The following is a 17,371-nucleotide window of genomic DNA, read 5'->3' as shown; positions in this document are numbered from 1 at the left end:
GCAGGATTTTTTTTTCAATAGTTTATTCATGATGTTCATTATTATGAGCTGTAAAGACTATGAGAATTTCATTTTTTAAATGTCTTATGGAATGTATCACTTTCTTAGATCTTGTAGACATGCTGTGGAAACCATAACATAAAATATGAGTTACTTACAATAACTAATTTTAATCCCATCTGCTAAGTATGACAACATTAGCATTTCCACTTAATTAAAAACACCCTTAAAGCAGCAATGTTTTAATCACTCCATTTTATTTACTCTCCTCCGGTGTCACTTATAATTGTAACTTTTTATTTTTTAATAATGAGGGATTTTTTTCTTCTCTGTGCATCACACAAAAAAGTGCTGTCGATAATTAGCAGTCTTCTGTTATTACTAGACTCAGGTGTCACAACTGTGTCTCATCCTCATTACAGTAAAAAATTTCACCTATCAGATTCATTATTGCTAGATAATGCGACTGAGAGCCTTAGCAGGCCCTCCAGAAAAGTAATTCAGCCAAGCAAAATTATCAGCTAATTATATTTAGAATCAAAAGCCCAACAACTATTTGCAGATAAATTGTATGAATTGAAGTGAATAGACCTGAATATTAAGATTCATAGATTTAGCAGATGATTTGTTAATTGGAATAAAAAGGCCATTTACTAGCCATTTTAACAATAGATCAATCGGAACTCTATTTATTATTTAACTAGTAGTGCTTAAGGATTGAAATGAAGAATAATTGTATTATTGTTATGATATGATACTTTTCCGGGAGAGCACAGAAATGCGTGGAAATTAAAAGATTCCCTGTCCATCCCCAGACCAAAGACTGAGCCCGTGTGTGCTCTGCCCAGTTTGGTCTGGTCTATAGGTCTTGGCATCTGGAAGGTGTACAGTTTGTAGTAAGACTTACTACGTGTAATAAGTACTGGTCAGAAAATCCACATGAACTTTGCTGCAGAAAGGTAGGAAATGAGTATGCAAATAAGATCATTTGCAAATGAAAGAATTCCAGATTTTTAACTTTCATCCAGCAAAGTACAGAGGCATTAAATTCTGATTTTACTAATTCATGATCCTGGTAGAGGTTTCTCATAAGGGGGAATTTCATACTCAAATGATGACTCAGATCCCATCTTGGCCTGCAGTTTTGTTTTAGGGAGCTGTTCCTTTTTTTTTTTTTTCATGCAGACGATATGATTAAAAAGCAAATATTTTAACATAACTTAGTGATCTGAGCTATTACTGAAATGTCCACAGTTTCACTCTTTTTTTTTTCCTCCTAGATTAAAGAAAACTTTAAAAATCTATTTGCTTTGACATATGACACAATATTTAAGAACTGAAATCATCAATTAAATCACACATCAGAAACATTTCCCTTTGGTAAAAAATATAGTGCTAGACGATGTACACTTTGAAATTGTTGTTAATGTTTAAAATGCAATCTGAAGTGCATATGTTATTTAAAAAAAAAAACAACATAAATTACAAATTTTAAAAGTTTATGAAAAAAAACCCCCAGCAATCATTGCTTAGCAAAAGCATTTGCAGAGAAATGTGTGTCTTTGGGGTTTGTGGATATGCATAGTTTTCTAGCATGAAAGCTGAGTATGTTATTCTTTATTTTCTTTTTTTCCTGTTTAAAATTGAGTAGATCTAAAGGAAATACAGTTCTTTCAGGGCACCTGTAATAAAGTACCAAAGCCAATATGCACATGAAGATAGCAAAACCTTTTTGGATTGTCACTGAAAATAGAAAAGGTGAACGTTGACAAGATTTCAGATTTTTTATTCTGGGTGGGTGAGGGAAACTGAAGTTAAAAATAAAGTCCTCGTATGGTCAACATGTTGGAGGAAATTCAAAGCCTCTCATAAAATAAACATATTTTAAGAAGTGTTTTGAATTTCAGTGTGTAATTTCTGGCCAACAGAAATTACAGTTGTATCTTTGGAGCGGCGTTATGTCAGATCAATGGTCATTATGCGAAAAAAATAAACTGAAACCTGGCTGCCTTAACCCGTTCAGTTATTAAAATGTGAACACCAAGAGGGACAACTTTGCTTTAGATTCGCTACTGGAAAACTTTGCGCCATGGTGGGTGCAATTCTAAAATATTTGGGTTTGATGTTACAGGAGATATGTAAATTGTTCCTTGGAAAAAAAAAAGAAAGCGCGAGTACAAAGCTCCGCGCGCGCTTTGGCAAAGGGATTTCATCGGTGGTTATTAAAAAATACAACAGTTTATGCCCTGAAAAAATAAAGGAAATTATCCAAAGCATGTGAATAAGCTCAAATATCCCAGCCTGGGGCACGCTGCGAGTTGTTCCTGGGCTATATTTAACTGTAACCTTTGGAGTCTGGAAGTCTAAGGAGAGTCTTTGCTGTGCCAGGTGAGGGTGATGTGTGTGTCTGTGTGGGCACCCTGGTGTAGCCAACGTGCCCTTGTTTTCCGGCAGCATTATTAAGCAAAGCCGTCCATACTTCACCATGTTGTTACATGTGTCTGTCTGCTGATTATAAAATGTGTTAAACAGTATTTAAAAAACAAAAAAATGCAGAGCTGCGCTTTGATTTATTCAGCGAACAAAACATATGCTCGCTGTTCTGTTCTATGTAATTCATATGATCAATAAAATTTTCTTTAAAAAGAGCAACTTTGGCATTTAGAGGGATTGTGCTGCTGAAGGGAAAAAAAAAAAATGTTTCCCTCTTGCTGCATGTAGGCAACCTCAATGCTCTTGCACCGAAATAAGTTTTTGGCTGACTAACGTCTATTTTTGTGTATTTATGGTTTCTAATCCTCAGGATCGAAGCTGTGCATTGTGGCTGCTACCCGCTGTGTCCCAAAGCCTTGGTGTACCCAGAGATATTCCCAGGTAGCTGCTCTGTTCAATGTTACTTTTGCTGAAGCGTAATAACGTGATTCCTGCTAAAATCCGAAGTTTCAGGATAAACTTGAGCGAAAGCAATTGTTTATTTGGCAAGCCAACATGTTAGTGTTAAGGAAAATTTTATGTGTTTTAATACATTAGACGAAGTTTATATTTGCCATCTGTTCTTTTAAGATAACACAAAAGCAAGTTTTGAAATAGCATTCTTCATTGTTAGCATACACAACCCGTAATGATAGATTTTTGTTAAAAGGTCAGTGATGCTGCAATGGTTTGCAGATTTTTTTTTTTGATACACAGAAGGGGCTAAAAAAAAAAAACCGAGGCCTGAAAATCACACCAAATTATTTAAACAATTTAATACTTAATAGTATGCAACTGCAGTACAGGATACACACTAATGTAGTACCAGTTCTTTGAAAAATCTCATCACTAAATGTATCACATATGCATTGTGTTACATTAGAATAATGTATTTTAATCACCCAAAGGAGATGTCTAAACAGCACAACTACACAGTCTTATTTAGCATTAAACATCCTTGTGAGCTGAGGTAACCTTATAAAATCATGCTTAAATAATGTAAAACACGAGGCGGCACAGAGCAATATGCATTTTTAATTAGTAAAGTGACTAATATCGAGTGTGTGCTTTGAGGTTTTTGTTTCATTAAAAATGTATCTGTTTTTCCTGCAGCTGAATATCTGTATTCTACACCTGAACAGCTTTTTAAAAGGCTTCAGAATTTCTGCAAGAGACCAGATATTGTAAGGAAACATCTCTATAAGGTAGTTGTTTGGAATAGTTTTAGATGATATAATGCCATATTGAAGTACAAAGGAAAAAAAAAAAAGCCCTTAAAAAAACAACATTTAATTAACATACTAATGTTTAAAGGAAACATGCTAGGGAGGGATATTAGTCGTTACACTAACAAGGATTAATTAAACTAGATGCCAGTTGTATTAACCTAGGTCTTATGAAATACGTGCACTTAATGCATGCTACATGCTTTTTTTAATTTATTGTTTTCTAAAATGACTGTCCTTTACATTTGGACCCAAGAGGCTTATAAAAATGAACCTGGATTAATGCAACTCATTAGTTTAAAAGGAAAATAAAAGAAAGATCCTACAATTATACTAATGAGGATAAGTTTACCTTTGTATCGTAATTTAATCTTAAAAAAAATGCAGGTGACAGGTATCAGGTAAGATTTCTTTGACTTTTGGAGTGATTCGAATGATTTTCATAATTATGATTATTTTATATTTTTGTAAGGTGTGTTGAGCATAAAACTTTATCAGGAGTATAATTTACTTGTATTTGTCATGTGCTCTTCAGTTATTTCTGTAGAGGAAGTCCAGTTTCAGTGACAGACCCTCCATTCAGGTTTTGCTTGAGTGTTCAATGCTAGACTGACTTTCATGGATTTAAGTGGTGTATTTATGCTGCTGGGAGTCACACTTTTCTTTTTTTTCAAATTTGATTGTAGATGAAGCACTAAATATATTATTCCAGTGAAGAGCTGTTATTACACAATGCTCCTTTTAGAGAATAACTGCTATTTTCTGCACGCTGATATGTACATTCACAGCAGTTTATGACTTTTACTGTCCTGGCTCTGCCATGTGTAGGTTGGATACACATCACCCCTGCATGACAGAGGTTTTTCAGTTGTAAAAAAACCTGAATTTAGCTCAAAGTCCTTAAAGGGGTGCATGGAAACACTCGCCGTGTTAACCGGTACAATGCAAACGTGGTTCCTTGAGCGTTCCCTGGCTGTTGCTGTCCAGGCACATTGTTAACGAGCAGGGCGAGTAATCTCCTCCTTAATTTGGAGTCTCATGCTGCCAGCAGACCCAATCTCACCCCTCCACCTCCCTCCCTCTGGGGACCAGAAAGTGTTGGGTCCTGCTCTGTCTCGTCTGCCTCTCGACCCCTCACAGGAGCAGCGAGGGTTCAGCCCACGCCTTGACTTTTTTTGTGACCTAAAAATAGACATTTACATAATGACACATCAAAGATGATGTTGTTTCTGCAGGAAACAGTTAAACCCCAAGAAAAAAGGAGAGAACCAAAAATGCAATTTAACACCCAATTTCAAGCTCATTATCTTTCATTGTCTATTAACTTGGCAATGGTTCAGAAGGTAGCTCATAATAGTTTAAAATGCTGACTGAACACTTCCAGTGTTCAGCATTACTTCTTGAGTCAATAGTATGTAGAGTTATACATGGGGGCTTCAAAGGGAAAACAGTCCTTAAATGTTTACCTTGACATTTCCCAATGCTTCAAGCTCAGCTAATGGTTATGTTCACGTGGATCTTCACCCTACATCTGGATCCCCGGATCCTAAACAGAGCAAAGGTGTGCAAAAAACGGGAATAACGGTGAACAAAATACTGATGTAAAATAGAACGGGTTGAAAACGTGTGTGCAAGCCCTGTAGGTAAAATGCTGATTTTCTTGAAGGATTCTCCTCTTTTTTTTAAAGAATTCCTTGAGCTGATTTGCAGGCAGAAGCTGAAGGTGTTTTTTCCTACCCCTCATACATGGGCTTGTGCAGCCCCGTTCAGATCTTTTGAGAGTTGGAACTGAATGTCTGCAACAGGTAGCAACTGAGCTGAATGGGGGATCGTTTTAAAATGAGTAAAGCAGAGCCTAATCCAGCACCTGTGAGCACCACAAGAAAGATCCCTGTTGTCTTTAATAGGCTTTGGATCATCTCGGAGAATGCTGTTAGAGTTGTCTTTTTGTACCTACACCCACGTACGCCAAGTCCTCTTTCACAGTGGAACCATCCGTAAAACCTCCTAGAAAATGCTGACTTAGAGCTGTGCTGTTAATGTCATTATAGGTGGAAGATGCTGCTTTTTTAGAAAGCTGAAAAGAGTGAAATCAGTAAGGGTAAACAGCACTTACACCTTATTATCACCTCTTTGTCAGATCACTATAATATTATCTCTGTTACAGTGGAATAGAAAAGGGACCCCAGCACAGGAGTCCATACTTACCAGCTCCTTTTCTTTCAGAAACCTTCCTGCTACACTCTCTGCCTCAAGTTTATAAAGTATCTGTGAAATTTTGAAGGTAAAAATGCTTTAAAAACGAATAGTGTTTTTACTGGTTGGAGATTCGGCTCCATAGGTTGGGAAGTAATCACTTGGCTTATCCTTTTACATATTGTTGAGATTTTATTACTGAGGATATCTGCAGTAATTAGACAGTGGACTAATTAAACAGGCAGTTTATTCTTCCAGTTGTCCTCAGTGCTTGTGCTGACAAAATTAGGGACAGAAAGGAGATAAGTGGCAGTGGGGCAGTCAGCTTAGGATGGGACACAGGGAGTATCCCTGTGAAAATGCACAGACCAAGGCATTAAACTGTAATAGCTTCACTGCACAGGGCAGATTCATGCTGGCAGACTTTTAGAAATGTCCATAATGTAAGCACCTATGAAAACCTTTCCAAATGATGTATTGCTCATCCTGGGCATTCTCACAGCACCAAGGACTGGCTCATCTGCATTTCAACCTTGCCTTCTACCCGTCATTAGCAGAAGATTGAGATAAGAGGGAAGCAAATCTCATTTGTTATCAATTATTTGTTCTGTTCCAGTTTTATGGAACCAAACTCTAGTTCTGGGTGTTTTTAGCTGCCAAAATAAGCACTGGAGTGAAGCAAGTAACAACAGGGCATCGGTCTGAGTACACCACAGAACCTGTCAGTGCTTGCAAGCACCCTATCTAGCAGATTTAAAGTTAAAAAAATAAAATAAAACGGGTCAAAGCATTTGTTTCTGCATTATTTTCTTTAAGTTTACCTTTCAGTTCCCTCACTTGAGTTTCTTAATTTAAAACAGCATGTATAAAGAGTATACAGTGGAGAGGGACAAGAAGAGTTGCCAAAAGCCAGGCATGGAAGGAGCTGACAACTTTAAATAATCTCTCCCAGCCCTCCCAGCTGAATGAGTGCTGGTTGACATGCTGTCAGCTTCAGTTCCTACAGAAAATCCTACTCTCACTCATGCTTGTTTAACAGAGAAAAGAATTTGGCCCACTTTCTGACATTCATCTTCTCATTTCCATCACACTACAGAAGCTCACCTGCCTAGGAAAAGACACATGGCGTGATTTTTTTTTCTTTCTTACACCACTGTAGAAGGAAGTCTGCTGAATTCAAAGGGATTAAACTGCTGTAAAATCAAATTAAGATCCCAGTTAGACCGTAGACATCTGAATTGTTTCCAGTCTCAGGATTTGGCTGTATAGGGCAGTTCTAACAAAACTTTCTTTTTTATTTTTTTTTCCTTTTCTTTTTTCTCTGATTTGAGATAAAGCAGTATCTTGGGTATTTCAGGGAAACATGTAGAAGGGAAAACTGCTCCTGGTCCAGCTTTCATACTTAGGCAGCAGGACACATTCTCAGGCTAAGGATACAGGCGCTGGACACGTGAGGATGCAGGGGAGACTCACACCAGATGTCCCATCAGCCACTCAGCCCTGTTGCAGGGAGCAGTAGCTGTTCATAGTTCTTGTACAGTCCATGCAAAGCCTCTGCCTTTATCCTTACTCAATCCCCAGCAAAACTCCATGAGAAATTAATTTTTCCATAAGCAGCGTGGTCTAGTGGAAGGTGTCCCTGTGCATGGCAGGGGGTTGGAGCAAGATGATCTTTAAGGTCCCTTCTAACCCAAACCATTCCATGATTCTATGATATATTTACAGATGTTGTTAAAAGCTTTTCCCTCAGTTGGCTCAGGTTTTCCCCACCTTTAGCTGCATTGACTCTTGTTCTGGAGCTGGTCTCCTGGAAGCAGGAACTCCTCATCCATCTTTTGTATATCATTCATTATTTTGTAAACATTTGTCAAACATTTTCAGTATCCCAGTCTTTTAAGTCTCTCCTTGTGAATGTTATTCCATGTTTATATTCTGATCTCTCATCATTCAAGCCATTTTGATGCTTGAGAGCTGTTTCTGTGCTGGTGTGATCATTGCTTTATAGAGTATTCTAGGCCGTGCCATTGGTTTATGTGATGTGTAGTACTCTGATAATTTTCAACCTGTTCCTTATGGAGCAAATCCTACTGTTTACTTTTTAATGGTGAATGTATATTGAGCAGATGTTTGCTTACAGTGTTCTCCAGATCTTTTGTCCTGGGTTGATAAAGTTAATTCAGAGCTTTATAGGGTATGCAAATAGTACAAGCATTTCCATCCATCCTGCTGGCTTTCTGTTCAGCAGCAGAATGTGTTTGCAGAGGAAAAAAAGAAGGAATTGTGTTGAATTTGTGCTTTTACCTGGTTAGCATTAGGTGCAGGTCGGAAAGAGGTTAGAAACACAAGTGAGAAACTTGTGTTTTTCTCCTGAGATTCTCGGTTTCCACTGAATTTAATTTAAGATGGTTTCAGAGGTGGCTTAGATCTGCTGTGTGAGAAGGTTGTAGCAACCTGGGAACTCTGGAGTGCAGCATGCTGTGTCCGTGCTCTCCCATCTCTGTTTCAGTGCTTAGGCATGGGATCTTAAGTAAAATGTATATAACATAAGGATTTCTTAGGTGAAAGAAAACTTTGGCTGCTTGTTTAGAACATGGAATCACAGTGTAGCTAAGGAAGGTGCCTCTGGACGTCACCTGGCCAGCCTCTTATCCAAACAGGGCCAGCTTTGAAGCAGGATCTGACTTCAGAGCTGGATTAAGTTGCTCAGAGTTAGACTGAAGTCTTGACACTTTTCTTTCCCATATGTTTGGCTGATCTAGGTGAAATCCACCTCTAGCTTAGGAGGTTTGCTCAGGGGGGAAGGTCTGCTGGACTGTGGGACACAGTTTAAGCGTTTTGGGTCAACCTTAGGTCTTCAAGCAGTGTGTGCATCTGGAAGCAGCTGTGAGATCTGCTAGCTAATGTGAATCCTCACTGTGGAAGAAATGAGCTGGCAGGAAGGCTGTCAAAGTTGCCTGATAGCTCATTTTGGGGTCTAGCCATAGATGTAAAGACATAATATACGTATAGATATATCTATGCATAGGTGGCCTGTACTTGCCTTGCTCTTCACTCTCGGAAATATATATCCAGGAGACTTCAGCTCTTTGAAAATCATAGAATCGTGCAAACATTTAGCTTGGGAAAGACCCTTAAGATCATTGAATCCAACCATTAAGCCAACACTGCCATGATCACCACTAACCCTTGCCCCCAAGTCTTGGTCCGTATCTCATAGCAGTTGGCTGCACTTGTGGAACAGGATTAAAGCATTGTGTTAGGAAAGCAGTTTTGGATGCAGCTTTCAGCAGAAACACCAGGACTTGGAACTTTTTATTCTGACAGTGTTAGATAGCTTCTAGGGTAGTTTTAGAAAGTAAATGAAAACTGGCAGATGAGCCACAGCCACTGCAAAACAGTAGATGGAGAAATGGGTCAGAGGAAATAGAATTGACTTCGGAAGAAAAGTTGCAAAAAGCATGGAAACTCTTTTTTTTTCAGTAAACTTTATTCAAAAGTACCTTGAGAAAGGAAGCCTTGAAACTGTTTTCCTGCTGTTGTAGTTGGTTGGTGTTCTGAACCATCCTATGCAAGGTACCCACCAGTGTGTCCTGTGTAGATTCACATCCAAAATTTGAGGGTTTTTTTGTTTAAAGACATTAAGAATGAAATGGCTTTGAAAAGGCCAATATAAGAAACAGTTTGATCAGGGAAATACTGTTACTCTATTGAGGAATATTATATAGCTCTGCCTCAGGCCTTACAGTGCACCCAATTCATGTAAAAGCAATGATGTCTTTTGATGGTGGTTTCCAAAGGTACTTGGAGTTTGAAAACTGAGCTCCAAAAATAATTGCTAAAAACTGTTTTACACCTTGTTCCTTCCCCTTTACTCACTTGCAGAGGGAAGGAGCTGGATCGCAGAGTAAATCTAATCTAATACAAACTGGCTCTGTAAATCACTTTGCTGCCTTGCCTGCAAAATTTCAGGTTTTGTGTTGAATAATAGGCTCTAAACATTTTTTTTTTAAGATGATTTTTTAGAAAGTTCATAAAATGTGTGCCAAATCATTACTGTCTGCTTGAACTCCACCTGTCCTGAACCAGCCAGTCTGAATGGATGAACACTCCTTATTCAAATCTAAAGGTTAATTCTGGGTCTAATGATGGCAGAGTAGATATTAAGTGTTTCAGTTCTGATCTTAGGACACCAGAAATAAGTAAGCTGATTATTTCATGAAAGATATTGTATTGCTAGTGACATTATGCTGCCTGTTCTTTATGGGGAGATCTTGCTTTATGTGAAAACTTTGCTTCTCTTTATCTCTACATATTTGATAACTGTTGATGGAATGATTGTTTGTTGAAAAAATGAGTGTCCAGACCTTTGCATATTTATCACTCCCCAGAAAAAGGAGGTTACTCTCAAATAAAGCCCAGACTGATGATGTCCAAGCAGGAGAACTAGGCCCTCACTCCTGCTGGCTCATGGTTCTCCCATGTCTGAGGGTGAGAGGGGCAGGTTGCTCCCCATGGGTGTTCCATCTGTGGTGTGTCTACTGAGACCAACCAGTAAAGCAAAGGGATATTTGATGGTGCTCATCCCGGAGCAAATAACCTGGGCCTGATGACCAGCTTACCTGTATTTAAAAAAAAAAAACCACTGAATTCACCCCTCCAGAAACCCTTCCTGTGTGAGAGACGTCCCCTTTGTGTCCCAGCTTCTAACACGGCTCCGTGTGCTTCTCTCTTGTGCTTCCTCGCAGGGCGAGACGGCCGGGTTTTCTTGGGCAGCGCTCGGCAGTAAATTCAGGTCTCTGCTCGCAGCAGAACCGAGGGAAGATTTGTGACAGATGGGGCTAAGTCACAAACTTGCAGCCTCAGGCAGAATTGTGGAAGTTTCCAGAGTGTGCCCATATTTACCTGATCAGAGAGAAAAGAAAATCTGCAGAGGAAGCCGAGCCTGGCTGCTTGTCATAGCTGACACAGAGCCATCTGCCACAAACCTGTGGCGGCTTCAGATCTCCAATCCCTGCCACCACCCCAGCTCAAATTAAATACAGATTCTTAGAGACGTTATGATGGTTACACATGTCCTCGGCATCACATGCAGGAGACTGTTCAAAAAAAATATGTGGCCTGTTGTGTAACCGCACTCATGTATCCCATATGTGGTGCCACATTGAATTTCCGGTTGAATCTGTTTTTATCCTTTGTACTGGATGACATGGTGCCTGAATTCTTTCTTTTTGCCGACACGATGGCAGCCAAGCTGCAGCTTCAAACGCTCACACTTGGCTGAGTTTCTACCTAGGTTGCCAGGTTATCATTGGAGCCTTATTGTGTCCTCAAAGGGCCACAGGGCCTGAAAGGAGGATCCGAACGCTGCAGGACTAATTGGGCAGCCATCTCCGGGTTGTTGGGAGGCAAAGGGCTGCTTGAGCACTTCTCTCTCTCTCTCTTTCTTTTTTTTTTTTTTTTTTTTTATTGCAAATTAATGACTCTCTGGCACAGGGGTTTTTAAGTGAAGGTATTAATAAGGGGTCTGGCAGGTAATCCCATGATTCGTGGAGTTACATTTGCATTTAATTAATCTTAAAGAAAGCTGAAAGATAAACAGCTGTAATTCAAACTAGCATGGGAAATATGCTACATGGTGCCATCTATCCGATAAAATGAAAGCCGAGACACTTGTTTTATTTCTCTCAAGGATGGAGAACAAACAGATAACAATCAAAATACTTCCAATAAAAACCAGTAGTTTAAATGTAATGGCAGTTCATCAAGAATCTTTGCATCCAGTTGCAAATACAGTCTTTTAAAGATAAATCACTTATGATTCCAGCAGTCAAGCCGCTATATTTGTTGATGTAAAATGTTTTGAAGATGTAGATTGTACAATAAATTTTTAATAAAGTGCCCACTGCAATTTTTAATTAGCATATCTCATTCATGTATAAGTGTGTACATCTATCTGTATGTTTATCACCATGCATATCCTTGTGTCAGAGTCAATGAATGCAATTGTGTCTTTATCTGATGAAGTAGGATCTGGTTTGCAAGCGATAATAAAACCTCATGGCAATTCCAAGATTTTCAACTCTGCTCTGGCAAGAAGGAAGAAGAGGACTGTGGATAAGATGTGAAGCCTGGTAAGACTTCTCTTTGTGGACAGGTATGGTCTCCCTTGGGTCAGGCAGCTCCTCTCCCTGTCATGGCAGGTTAAGGATGCAAGCTGGTCCCCTTCCAAACACGTGCCTTTGTCCCTTCCGACGCCATGAAGATGCTGAAATGTCCTTTTTCACGTGCAAGAGAGAGCATGTGGTACCTTTCCTTAAAATTGCTCCATTAAGCAATCAAAAAAACCCCAAGGAGGCCAGTGGTAAGTGTCGGGCATTTTCCTAGCACTGCAGAGTTGTAATTTTGCAGTAATCATCTCTTGTATGTGGATTCCTCCTTCTTTCTGCTCAGCCAGAGCCCAGCTTGGCTCTAGTTGTTGCGTGTGGTTGAGTAGACGTGGTCTTCTCAAGAGGGTGTGCATAGGTCTGGTAGTCATTCTTGGAAGAGCCAAGGAACAGGACTTGCCATGCACTTCCTACCAGAGTGTGTCATTAATGTGCACCAATGTTATCACACCTTGCAGCAGCAAGAATAAATTGGAGTATTTTTGGTCTTTACTGCTGGGGAAACTGAGGCATGGTACAATTAAAGCAAATTGCCTCAAGTATCACAGTGAGTCATTCTCCAAACCAATAAAAGGGAAAGAGGAGATGCTGTAATGCTGCACTAGGGCTTGTGGTGAGCAGACTCAGTACATCAAAGATGTGTGGTTTCCAGTGTAAAACTCCTGCTGTCCTCAGGGCATGCCCTGAGCAGCTCCACAGCCAAAAGAGGTCTTGACCAACCCCTTGGTGAGCTGGTGCTCTGCCTTGCTTTATTACTGATCAGTGATACTTCAGCCTTGCCCAGCTCTGTCTGGTGAGAGAGGCTTCATCTTGGTGGAAAAATTCCCCTCCAAGTTACAAACCTTTGCAAGTAATGTTTTATAATAGAAACACTGTGAGGACTCTAATTGCGGGGTAATAAATAGCAATGCTGCCTTATCTTCTGGTATTTCTTTACATTCTTAGCAAAAATGCACAGCTGCTCTTGAGCAGGGATGGAAATTCCCCATCCCTGGACGTGTTCAAGGCCAGGTTGGATGGGGCTTTGAGCAACCTGGTCTAGTGGAAGGTGTCCCATGGCAGGGGAGAAACAAGATGAGCTTTAAGGTCCTTTCCAACCCAAACTATTCTGTGATTCAATGATTCCATGTCCTTACCACATCTCCTAGAACCTGCAGGTTGGCCTTGTGTTGGGGGCCATGCTGGCCTGTGTTGAGGTCTTCATTCAAGAGGGAGATGTGGAGCTTCCAGGTAGTCACAGGTGATTCTTCCCCTACTGTCCTCCAGCAACCTGCTGCAAACTTAAATATCCTGCATAGTTTTGCTTGGCAGTTTCAGCAGAGCAAAGGAAACTGTCACCCTGCACTGCTTCATTTAAACCCTTCACTTCAAAAGTCAGAGAGACAAACTGGGATCTCGGTCCCATTGTTCCTACACACATGAGTAAGCGGTGAATGCAGAGACCTAATCCTATGAGTAAAGCGGCAGAATTAGACCTTGACTTACTTTCATTTTTATTGATGTTTTACCTGTGTTGACACAGCAATACTGAGTGCTTTTATACAAGTTTCAGTGCAGAGTCAAAGCCAGGTTTTCCTGACTTGTGCCAGCCTTGCCAGGCAGTGCCCCGACCAGACAGCTCGTGCATCAGTGACAGGCCAGGCACCTAATCCTGCAATCCTTTTGTCTTAGCATTTGAGATCACAGGAAACACAGGTTTATTCCACATGAGAATTGCCTTTTCCCGGATAATGGAAGAGAAAATCCTAAAACAACTAGGGAATTCTGTGGCAAACCGTTTCCAGCACTCCTACCCCACTCTGGTGCTGCAGGCACGGCGAGGAGCCGTGGCACAGACCGGCTTCCATCCCTGTTTGCAGCAACGAGACCTCTGCCTCAGCTGAAAGCTGTTCTGAATTAGGAGGTTAGATTTTTCTAATTGCGTTTTTAAAGACCGAGCCAGCAGTTCATTAGAAATCACGGAGCAAATTCTGCTTCTCTATTACACCAATATAAATCTTGAATGAATTTATATCAGGGATAACTGGGAGGGTAGAATGTACCTCCCATCTTGTTCCTCAGATTATTAAAAGTTAAAGGGCCTTGAAAATTAAATTCACCTTTCCCTGTTCAAGCTGTTTACTCTGGTTTTTATTCCAGAAAGGACAGTTGAAAATAATTAACCAACCTCCTTTCTACTCATAGTCACTTTTAAGTTGGGTTCTCATGTACTAGCCCAAGACTAGTTTGTGTGGAAAAGACCAGAGGGCTTTTTCTTTCAAACAAATTGTTTTCATGGGAATAATTTCCTAGAGAATTATATTAAAACCTTTGCATGAATACTTGATTTTTTTGGGGAAAAAAAATTTAAAAAATTAAAATGTTTTCCTCTTATGTATCTTTGATTTGGGGGACTTGGCAATTTATTTGTGGATATAAACAAGCACCTTAATGAAAGTCCTTGAGGATTTTGCCTTCTAACAGGCTAACCTTATTTAACTGAAATACTTCTCAGCGAGGCTTCATCTTGCAGGAAAATTTTGCCTCTGAGTTACCAACCCTTGCAAATCAGGCTTTATAATAGAAACACTGATAGAACTTTAATTATAGGGTAATAAATAGCATCGCTGCCTGATCTTCTGATATTTCTTTAGATTCTTAGCGGAGATACACAGCTGTTGCTGAAAACTGATAATCAAGTGCTGTAGGGGCCGGGAGTTATCCCCCCTCGCTCTCCGTGGAAGCAGCAGCGGGAGCGGAGCGGGAGGAGGCGGCGGGACCCGGGAGCGGCGGCGGCTGCGGGGGAGGCCGGGAGGGGACACGCCAGGAATGGGATTGGGGGGGAATCGGGACCCTGGCAGCGAATATCCCACCCGGAGAAAAAGGTTCTGCCATCCCGATGAACGGCCGAGAGGATGGAGGTGTGGGCAAGAGCAGGTTAAACGGGGCCAGTGGCAGCTATAATGATAAAAAGTATAAATAGTAAAAATACAGCGATAATTATGCGATGGGCGTGAGCCGGGGGCGATCGCTGCGGGGCGGCCCCGCGGAGCGCTCCGCGCATCCCGGCGCATCCCGGCGCATCCCAGCACAGCGCTGCGGGAGGAGCGGAGCGCAGCGTCCCCGGGAAGGAGGGGACGGACAAGCTGCCCGCCACTTTTTGTCATCGATATCACCGATAATAAAAGTACTGGTTTGCGAATAAGATGCTTTTGTAGCGTTTCTGTACACGGACGGCAAAGAGAAAGAGCCTCCCCCACCCCCGCGGTGGTTTTCCGCGGGTGCGGAGCGGCTGCTCGGGTGCGCAGCTTTCCCCCAGCCCTGCGCGCCTCCGGGTGCCCGGCTCCGTCTCTCCTACGGTTCCTCCAATAAAAACTCAAACCCAAAAGACACCAAACGAGCAAAAAAAAAAAAAATACCCCCCAAACCCCGCAAGAAATCCCGGGCAAGGAGCGCGGCGCTGGGGAGGGATGGGAGGGATGCGTGCGAGGGGCTTAACCCTTGGAGCTTTGAAGGCAAAACAAGGAAATACGTCGGAAAGGCATGTCTGTAAACAATGATAATTAGCCTTTTCAAAAATCATAACACTGATTAAAATCTCGGATTCATTATTTATTCATCACAGAACCTCTTTGCAGACCTGGGAATAGTGATTAAAACCTAAGTGCTTCTCAATTTTGCACAGCTCGAGAGGAGCCTAAAAACGGGTTAAAATGGAAAGGAAAGAGGAAACCAAGCAAACAGAATTCTTCTTTTAAGAACCAATACTTTCTTCTTCCCTTCCTGGCAGGAGTACTCTTATTCCCCCAAATTTTGGTATTATGAAAATGTTTCTCATACTAAGTACAAGTGTTAGACTGAATCCAGTTGGTACTAAAATTGCAAACACACTTTCACTCCTAGAAAAGCCAACAGAAAGGAACTTCTTTTAACTCCATAATAGCAGGTTACGGAGCAAATGAACAACTGATGGTCAACTGGCCAATTATGGTATAAATATCCGTTGTTTACAGCGAGGTGTTAAATGAGCCTTTCGAGCACAAAGGATCAGACTGTCTAAGCTACAATTTGTGCTTCATCCCATTATGTCTCCCCGAAAAAGGCCCGTGCCGTTGTAGGTAATGTGCGGCAGAACATATTTCTCTCTGTTGATTTTAGTTTGCTTTAATTCAATACACACTCTTGTTTACTTTTTAAAATTTAAATAAATGTCAGCATTGTATAATTTCTATGTTAACAAAGCAGTGAGCAAAATCCCTTGTATGTTTATAAAATATTATTGTTTAATTCACATAGTTTAGGAATTCCAAATGTTGAGAATAGGAAGGAGGCCAAATACCATCTGTTTATAACTATGATGCATCATCATATGTGTACTTTAAAAAAGAAGAAGAAGGAAAAAAAAAAAAGCTTGGTCAATCATGCCACTGTTTTATCTGTGAGGAATATGGTGAGGATTTAAAATTGCTCTGTGCAGTTCTCAGGAAATTTTAGCGTGGTTTAATTCCGAGCAGGGATGTTACAGGAGTTGCTCGTGTCTGTGTTCCTGTCAGAGGAGCTGCAGGAAACACTCACGTGCCCCAACCACTGCAGGCACGAATTCAATCACTTTCTCCCAGCCTCAATATTCCCCACTTCCAGAGACTGAGAAACAAAACCTGAAAGATTTATTTAAACTCCTTATAGATTTGAAAGGGGGGAGGGGTTGGGGGGGACGGAGAAGGAGGGGTGCATTTGGGGCTTCGTTTTCAAGTGCTTCATACATTCATGGATTTTTAAGGACAGAAGGAAAGCATGAGGATTTTGTAGCCTGTCTTGCAAAACACAGGCTATAGACTATCATTCAGCTGATTCTGCAAATAGCTTAAAAAAGAAAAAAAAACCAACCACCCTCTGTCAAATCTTAGTAGTTTTAGGTCCAAGTTAAAATAGGTCCTCGTTAAAAATAATACATTCCATACTCCGGAGTGGTACGTAACGTGCATTTTAAAGAGAAGGTAGTCTGCAGGCTTAAAAACAAAGAGAGTGTCTCCAAGTTAAGTAGATAAGAAGATTTTTTTTTTTCCAAACCCAAGTTAATTAGCTAGTACGTCAAGCCTCATAGATGTCTTCCTACCTTTCAAGGGCTGAAGAATCCCCAGTAAATGTACTTAAACTTCCTAGCGAGGGCCAGTGAGATGAATGCAGAGATTAGGGCGAGCATTACCGTGCCTTCTCAGTGCATCCCAGCTGCAGTTCATCCTACTATTGATAATGATGCTTGGAGTTACTGAGGTGGTTTCTGAAACTCACATATGGGGTCCTTTCCCCAAGGATGAGGAATAATAGCGGCAC

General features: G+C 40.7%; 1 protein-coding gene across 20 annotated transcripts in view; it reads left to right on the top strand.

Annotated features, from left to right (window-relative positions):
* Positions 1–11,809, top strand: part of GTDC1 (glycosyltransferase like domain containing 1) — a 171,411-nt gene extending 159,602 nt beyond the window's left edge. For 18 of the 20 annotated variants that reach the window (XM_051810349.1, XM_051810367.1, XM_051810346.1 and 15 more), the window contains 3 exons: positions 2,804–2,874; positions 3,586–3,677; positions 10,640–11,809. In XM_051810349.1, coding sequence (XP_051666309.1) covers positions 2,804–2,874; positions 3,586–3,677; positions 10,640–10,723 — 247 coding nt within the window. In that variant the 3' untranslated portion in view covers positions 10,724–11,809. Of the gene's footprint in view, positions 2,649–2,803; positions 2,875–3,585; positions 3,678–10,639 lie in introns of those variants that run through there. The other 2 variants (XM_051810364.1, XM_051810366.1) reach the window with 2 other exon arrangements.
* The last annotated feature ends 5,562 nt before the right edge of the window (positions 11,810–17,371 follow it).

This window comes from Manacus candei, unplaced genomic scaffold (genome assembly GCF_025592945.1).
Source record: "Manacus candei isolate 608988 ecotype Guabito, Panama unplaced genomic scaffold, ASM2559294v1 h1tg000077l, whole genome shotgun sequence".
NCBI classification, from domain to species: domain Eukaryota; kingdom Metazoa; phylum Chordata; class Aves; order Passeriformes; family Pipridae; genus Manacus; species Manacus candei.
Note: the sequence above shows the minus strand (reverse complement) of the source record. Positions and strands in the feature narration are given on the sequence as shown.